The sequence below is a fragment of the Gavialis gangeticus genome, unplaced genomic scaffold (assembly GCF_001723915.1).
Source record: "Gavialis gangeticus isolate Ggan-Ray unplaced genomic scaffold, GavGan_comp1, whole genome shotgun sequence".
In the NCBI taxonomy this organism is placed as follows: domain Eukaryota; kingdom Metazoa; phylum Chordata; order Crocodylia; family Gavialidae; genus Gavialis; species Gavialis gangeticus.
Genome location: NW_017729034.1, coordinates 1702835 through 1711258, shown reverse-complemented (window position 1 = coordinate 1711258; position 8424 = coordinate 1702835). Strand labels below are relative to the sequence as shown.

Sequence of the window (8424 nt, the reverse complement as noted above, 5' to 3'; positions counted from 1 at the left end):
CTGTTATAAAAACACATTTGGAAAGATTCAGCATCACAGTAAGAAAGTCTCAGGTAGTACAATATTCAAAGTACGCTTCATAATGTCATTATAGCAAGGTTTTACTCTGAAAAGGCCATTCACATTGGGCTTATATGTTTAGGGTGTTCCAGTAACTTCAAAATAGATGCAGTTTCTTTGCAAAAGATGGTCCTCTTGGCTCTGATGAAACAAAATAAGCTTCTAAACAAAGCACTTAAGGCCTTTTTCAGTTAAAAAGTTGCATTAAACAAGTGCTGTGACAACCACAAGAGAAAGATCAGCTGGCCTGGTGACCTGAACTGAAATCTTCTAAAAGCACTTAGGGAGTTGAGTATCCAGACCCACAGAGATAAGCACCCATACACATCTCTGAAAATGCCATCTCTTGTGGTTATATGCTCCATGCAAACGGGTAGAGGATTGAGAAAGTAAAGAGAGAATTTCTTTATAAAAAAGTCTGAAAAAGGTGGTGGCAGAAGCTGCTCATTTTCTATGGAGTCCTTACAGGTTGTCTACCCTGCAGTAACAGTAACATGAGGGACTTTCACACAAGGTGGGAACATTAAAGATTGCCACGCATTCAAAACACCTACCAAAACAGACAGGAGGCAGTTTGTTTTTACAGACAAAATCTTGCCTTTCTGGTACAATCCAACCAAGGTGGAATGTGGTCTAGTGTCCAGTTTCATTATTTCTTTATAACTATGGTGTTAAATTAACAGATTGGTTCAGATGTGTGTACAAGGCAGGTAGAATACAGCAGCTAATGCAATATACAGGCATAAAGAGAAGATAAGTCAATTCCAAGAATGCAGGATTGCAACATATTTCACTAACAAGGCAGGAATTCAAAATGACAGCAATCCAGGCAATGCTATTAGTAACCAAGTAGAAGCCTGAGTGTATGTCAGATTGGCAAGAGTCTAGATAGAGTATTCCTTCCCTATTAACCTGTATTACAAACGTAAGATTAAATTAATGGAAATGGTATATCTCCTCCCACAGTCACCACTCCACCCCTTCTAGTAAAGGAACCCATATGCAATATGAAATCCAGTTTAGTAAACCCTACATGTGTAGCTTATTGACTCAAAAGCTTCAGAGGTAGTTCTACAGTTAAAAGTAGTCAGTTTGTGGATTTGCAATCCAGAGGAACACCCATATAAGCTGCATGCAGGCAATGAATCACTTAAGAGCTTCACATACCAAGTGTTCTCTGTATAACTTGCTGTATCAGAACAATTAGGTCCCAGGCTCTATTCAGGCAACACACAGATACAAGAGTTATATGAAGGGTACATGATTAAGGCTTGGTTTTGGCATTCCCAATCTGGCTGGAAAGTATTTAGGTTCATAGGCAGAGCTTTCCAGTGCAATTACTAGCCCTAGCAAAGGGGGAGAATTGTCAAGGAATGAGTTGATCTGAAGTACAGGAGTAAGAAAATCCAGCAGTCAGCACTGCAGAATTCAATTGTTGAATGGCCTAGAGCAACAGTGACCCTGGTTAATAGCACTTTTGGGAAGGAAGCTTGTATTACTTAGTGGGGAGCTTTTCCCCGAGTCCCCATTGAGAAGCCAATGTTAAACAAAAATAGGCATGAGAGAAGCATTAAGAGGCATATCCTCCAGTTACTTCTTACAAAACTATTCTGTAAAGACCAGGGTAGGATCCTTTGGCAGGAAGTGGCCTGGGAACTGAACTGAGTCCCCACTGCATGGAGGAACAGAGAGGTAAAGTGACTTGTTTTAGTTCAGGCAGCAAGTCAGGAGAAATAGAAGAAGGTATCTATCTCCCTACCCTCTGCTTTAACTTCTGTTGAGCTGCCTTCGAGACATTAGCAGTCAAGAAGCCTTATTTAGAAAAATGAAGGTGCCTCAAAGTCATGCTAGCAGAGAAGTCGGATGAATGTTCAGAACAAGTGTTGCATGTGGGAGAGACTGGTAAGGCTTTCTGTACAAGCGTAAAGGTTTACTTAAAATGCTAACCAAAGAACCCAAAAAGACAGCTGCTTAGCTATCCTGGGTCACTACCCATCTGCAGCCATAGAAGAGGGAGATAGTTACATCCAAAAGCAGACCACTGTATTATAACAATGGTCAGTCTATGGCTTCAGCAGCTTGAAGAATAGCAATGTGCAATGAAGTTAAAGAAGCCAGTGTCCCTTGTGTGCCCCTACTTCCAAGTCATCCGCTTGTAGAATGGATGTACCCTAACTGAACAGAAGTGGAGACGTGAACAACGTAATCCTCTGATGATGGTAACCTCCAGCCAACAGGATTGCAACACAGGCTAAAATAGACAGATCCCAGGATCTAGACTGGAGGGCTACTGCTCCCAAGCATGGGAATAAATGAATGCTGTTAAGACCTGGACAACTCAGGGAAACTGCCACTTCAAAGTATCATGCTCTCTCTAGTTTCAGAAGCCAGAGATATAGAAAGGAAGAGAGTCTCATGTACCTTTTATTGCTCAAGAATGGTAAAGGAAAAAACAAAAAAGAATAATGTTGAAATTGCTATGCTGACTATTAAATCCTCAGCGCTTTACTTCATAGACATAGGCTGTACTTTGCGTAGTTTTTTGTAGTGATCATACTTTCAAGCCTGGCCAGGGCATGGTTTTCCAAGACAGGATCCTATAACGATCACAGTAGGATACAATGCCCTACTGAAATGGCTCTTCCATCACTCAAGGTGGTTGTTTGTTTGTTTTTTTTTTGTTTTTTTACAGGAGTGGTTTTGAAGTGGAACTTTACAGTGAAATGCATTAAGTTGTCTTGAGCAACTGAAGGGCACTTAAAAAAGTTAAAAAAACAAACCTTAAAGTTTAATAGCTTCCTGGAAGCCACCATGTTTGTTACCTTCACTGTGGAGCTGATGCTTACTGCTGATCTGATCAAGACTTTTGCTAGGCTATGAATATTGGTTACCTTTTCTCTTGTGTAGATAAGACTAATCTGGTGGCCAGTGTAGTTCATATTGTAATCATACTCCAACATGGTTCTATTTGTACTACAATGAGGGCCTTACGAACTGCACAAGACACCAAGGACTTTGGCATCAGGCTGTACAATAAGTCTTCCCAGACCCTTGCCCCAGCAAGGTAATAACTGGCTAAGTAGTAAATATAATCCACCCAAAGTAAAGTGTGTCCAAGGACTGCAACAATGCTATATTTATCAGAAAAATCAGTCTGAGAGAATGCTAAAGTGATCTTGGAATTTCTGCTTCAGAAAAAATCCTAGCCCCTGGAGGCTATTTGTTCAGAGGTGGCAGTTAAATATTGCACCCGGTTCCTTAGCAAAAATAAAGTTTCCTCATGATGCTTCCCCTCAGAAGAAGGTACTGACACTTGAAGATCACCTGGGCTGTGCACTTCTTCTAGTCAGTGACCTATGATTTCTGTAGGCAGAGGCAATAAAGGTTTTGAATGAGTGGGAGCCATAGACCAAAGAAGAATATGTCCTCCCCCCTATTCAAAGAAAAAATGCACACAAGCTCCTCACATCCTGTCAGCAGAAGATACTGTAAAAAGGTGGGCAAAAATACCCATTCCAAAGCATACACAAAAGTATTTAGAAAAAAGCACAATAAAATCTGTGTCCAGACAAACTAAATATCAGTTCTTATCAAGTCATGGGGTTGTTGTTTCTGCAATAAACAGCTGTGGACAGGACAGGCCCCAAACAGCACAAGAAAGATGCAGCTTCTGCCTTGCTTTGCAATACTAGTAGCTGCTGCAAGCAAGGCAAAAAACCCAGGTCCCCATCAGGCAGAGAGCTTTGTTTACCTTGGTTGCAGTGAACTCCTTGTATTTTTCCCCAAGGGGGATAATAAATGCTCATTTACTACATTAAAGAAACACCTAGTAGTTTAAACAGTTATTTGGTTACAGAAAAGAATTTTTTAGAAATATTTAGTCAAAAGGGTTTCTTTCAGCAGTTCTAAAACCTGACTTTGAAGCACTAGGCTCCTGCAAAAGAACCAGAAAATAAAGAGATCAGTGAGGTTTCATTGTCCAAAGTGAGTGCAAACATTAAGTGGGAGGAAGTGAGGTTTTTAAATCTCAATAAAAATCAGAAAGCAGGGAGAAGTATATTTCTTCTCCTGTAAGACTAGATCCTCAGCAGTGTAGAGTGGTACAGTTTCATGCCGACTTGTGCCAGCTGAGGATCCTCTGATTTTTGGCCCAACAGTGGCTCTTTAAGGATTATTTGTTTTGTTCTGCACAATTGTAATACACGTATAAGGTCAGAGTTAGATTCTAGATCCCAGTCTGGCTCTGCTAAACAGATAGTTTCAGATAATAAACCATTTCAACATTCTGATGCTTACAAAAAGTAACTATATACACTGGATTCTAAGCACAAGAAACCTCCCACTACCAACTGAAAGGCACGTGTTTAAGACAGTCGGAAAGATGCATACAAGAATTAGCATGGATCTACTGTACTTCCTAGAACTTCACAAAGCATCCCACATGCTTGTTATGACAAGCAGACAGACGCACATTTCTTCACAGCATCCCTGTAAGGGAGAGAGAAATAATGACACAATGTTTCTTATATACATAGACATTTCTTCACCATTTTAATTACAAGTAATACAGTTTGCAGTTAGGTTATAACCATTTGGTTATGTGTGTGTCTGGCAATGTCACTAAAGGGCAAATTGAGACCCATGTATATACATGTGATTTAGTTTCACTTGCCTGTAGGAAGTGGGAGAAGCCCTTGCTGTGGTGTGTGAGGGTGGGGGTTAGAAAAGAGTGGAGATGCCAGAACTGGAAAAGGGAAGGATGTGACTGCACACACATGCATGCACTCACATGAAACGGTTTTAAATGGACAGCTTAAAAACACTCATAAGAGAAAGTAAGCTTCTCACAGGAGTTTCAACCACTAGCTCATCTATAGTATTTTAGACTGCTTGCACTTTCCAAAAGCTATTTTTAAGATTTCATTTCAGACTGTATACTACAACTTATCATCAGAAAGCCTTTTTGTGCTTTAAATTCACATTCTCTAGAACAAGTTATCCCTTGCATGCCTCTTACTTGTGGAAGCAGATACCCAGCTAACTGACCCAGTCTCCACCTCCCCAGGTCCATGCACACATTTCAGTTGGCCCTTAGAAATACTGTAAAATATTTCTGCAGCTGAGGAGACCCATAGTCTGGTCACAAGAAAAGGAAACCAAGGTGGTGATGACAGCTGACAGTAACAACTTGTCAGGAATATTTTGGAAGGTGCCAGGGTTTCAAAGTACAGAAGTTACTAGCCTGGGATTTGACATAGTATTAAAAGCAAATCATGTCCATTCAAGATTACAGGCCCCAGAATTCCACATGTAAGCTATGTCTGAAGAGAGCAACAAGCATGTTTCAGTAGAAGAGTCCTCTCAGATGCTAAAAAGTTTGTTGGAGGTAGGAGCCCTAAGTAACTAGAGTGGAACAACGTACACAGAAATGGCTGCATTTCCATCACTGGTGAAATCAACACTTAGAAATTAGCTGCAAACAATTTAAGAGTAACATGACAAACATCAGGGTTTTTTTTAGAAGCTAAAGATCTTATGGGGAGGCAGAGATATATTCCTTGTCTTTGCACTCTTAAGTGGTGTGGAAGCAAAATAGCTTACCTTGCAAAAGGTATGAAAGAAATGCTGTACCTAAAAAACAAAGAGAACATAAATAAATTAGCAGCTGTTTTGACTGTAAAAACTGCATATAAAAGCAACAATTTCTCCCCATATTAAAAGTAAACATATAGACATCTCTGCATGTATATAAAAGACACTATAATTAAATTAGCGGAGAGAAATGCAGTGTTGCTCCTCAAGCACCCTCATTGTAAACATCTTGGTTAAGCAGGGATTTATATGAAGTGTATGAACCATTCCCCCACAAACCTCATGCATATAAGCCCTGGTGGCATACATGATTAGTCTTCCAAACAGCAATGTACTTCGTACCTTGAGAACTGATGAGATACAGTTATTAAATTCTACAGCATCCAAAGCAGTGAGTCTAGAATGCTGTAAAAATCCTAAAATAGTTAGAAGAAAGCTACCCTAAAAATATCCCTATATAAGCCTGTCAAACTAACTGAAAACAGTATAGTCCCAAATGGAAGAGCTACTGTAAAAGGAAGTGCCAAATGGCCAAAGCAAATCAATTCAGAGAACAGCAGCAACCTTGTATTCAACTGCAAAACAGCTGGACACACTACAGAAGGGAGAGCACAGTGAAGGACTCTGAACCGAGCATGCTCTGCCCCCAGGCCCAGCCAAACAGAACTCTGAGGCAAAGCAGAGACAAGCCAGCTCATCTCAAAAACCTTGAACCTCAGGGTGGTAATTATTTGGAGAGGAAGCTCACGTATGGGTGGATGCAGAAAGAAAACACTCATTTTCCTTATTCACACCAGAGTAAGTCCATCAATACTCTAGCAACTGAACAAAGCTTTAAACCAAATTGTTGGGGAAGAGGGAAATAAAAGTTACTTACCAGGCCAAAGCAAAACACTGTAAAATGCAGAAGATAAGAGCAAGTCCTTTGTTGTGCCACTGACAGAGGGAAAGAAAAATAGTCATGAAACAGCAATTACTTGTATTTTTTAAAAGCGTCCACAGGCCACATGCAAGATTCAAGTACTCACCCAGAAGGCAGAACACAACGTTAGTACGAAACACAACTAAAAGAGAACAGAGAATTGCTGTTAAAGCAGACTACTCCCTAGATATTAACATCTAGCCAAGTTTCATGGCTACAATTTTATATATAGCGCCAGTACTAAGCACTAGTATTAGTGCTTTACTTGGATCAGGTTCACTGTATAATAGTTCCATTTAAAGTGTTCTATCCATGACATTTCTGAATATGAAATAAAGCAGCAGACAGATATTGACTATATCTACACTGGCTCCGCTGTACTCTCAAACCTGTTCCCTGAAACTAAGCCGTACCTGGCTGCTTTAGCTACTGTTTTGTAGTTTCCCCATTTAAACCTGCCTTTTGTTTTTGCTAGTCATTCAAGGATGCAATAAATATACACTGCAAGTTGGCAGTGCTTTTAAAATAAAAAACCACAACAGAAATATCTTACTTTGTGCTAGATACATTTTAAATGGAGGCACTGTTTCCACTTAGCAACAAGCAAGTTCCTGATCTTCTGTCTTCAAAGTCAGCAATACAGTCCTGTGGTACATGTACTATTGTGTGCATTTCATGCTGCTTGTGCGTGGGAATTATGTATGGTGGCTCAGGCCATCAGTATAATGGTCTCTGACCTTAGTCATTATTCTAACACTGTTTTTTCATATTTAAATCTCCTACTAGAAAGGTAGTTACATGTTCAGACACACCATGCTGAATGCAAAACAAACACAGCCAGCCATTACACGAGAAGATGATCAGTTACACATGACTGCACATGTACCTGGATTCATCAGGGAATCAGAAAACAGGAAATGGCACAATGGCGGGAAAAGCTTTGCCAGATTAACAAAAATAATATGGGAGCATTTAAGTCAGATCTCTTTTAAACATAACTGAGGCTGTAACAAATTTGAGGGTTGAGAGAAAAAGCACAAGAGCATAAAAAGAGGGAGACCAATCTAAAGAATTTCCCAAACTGAGAGTGAAAGGTAGTAGAACGTTTTCAGCACAAATGGTACTTTTAAGTAAGTGTTGCAACTTGCAATTGCAGAGGGATGGGGTGGTCACTCTATTTGTAAGCATTTTAAAGTCTATAACCTAAGTCCACTAGAAAATTGGAATGAATGACAGTATGATGAAAGAACTTTGGGGAGGGGAACTATGGGATTCTACTTTGCAGTTGAAGGCAAATACTCTTACTTTATCAAGAGCCTTCAAAACAGAAAGACACCAGTAACCAGTTAGATGCATTTAGCTAAGTTAAGCTCTATACTTTTATTTAGCAAGCTTAATTCATCTACACATAGTTAAAGCATCAGAGTGCTGCATCATGAAACATCATTTACAGGTTCTTCAGAAAGCAGCTAGGATGCTTAGGAGTAACACCAGTAAAGAGAGGGGTAACTTTAGTAGAGAAGCATGTGTGTTTAACTACATTCCAACAGGATTCTTTCCACAACTTTCTAACTTTCTCTCACTTCTCAGCCCTGACTTTGCTTTTATGATTGCATGCCAAATTTCTCCAAAATGACATCTGCAAAACCTGTCATTCCACTTCATGCACCCAAACCACTAGCTCCTGTGTTGTTGTAACCTGGTTTAAACTAAGCTTTCAGAGCAGAGGACCTGCTCTTTCCTGTTATACAAAACAATATATTTGTACAGCATTATAAAAACAGCAATACAGTAAGATTTTTAATAGCACAATGAAGCATTTCTAGACCAGCACCCCTTCCCCCCCCCCA

At 39.9% G+C, this 8424-nt stretch overlaps 1 protein-coding gene across 1 annotated transcript in view; it reads right to left on the bottom strand.

Annotated features, from left to right (window-relative positions):
• Positions 1-2737: 2737 nt before the first annotated feature.
• Positions 2738-8424, bottom strand: part of SFT2D2 (SFT2 domain containing 2) — an 11350-nt gene continuing 5663 nt past the window's right edge. Inside the window, exons 5-8 of the mRNA XM_019526963.1 lie at positions 6681-6716; positions 6530-6588; positions 5662-5691; positions 2738-4548 (exon numbers count right to left, since the gene is read on the bottom strand). Coding sequence (XP_019382508.1) covers positions 4509-4548; positions 5662-5691; positions 6530-6588; positions 6681-6716 — 165 coding nt within the window. The 3' untranslated portion in view covers positions 2738-4508. The remainder of the gene's footprint in view (positions 4549-5661; positions 5692-6529; positions 6589-6680; positions 6717-8424) is intronic.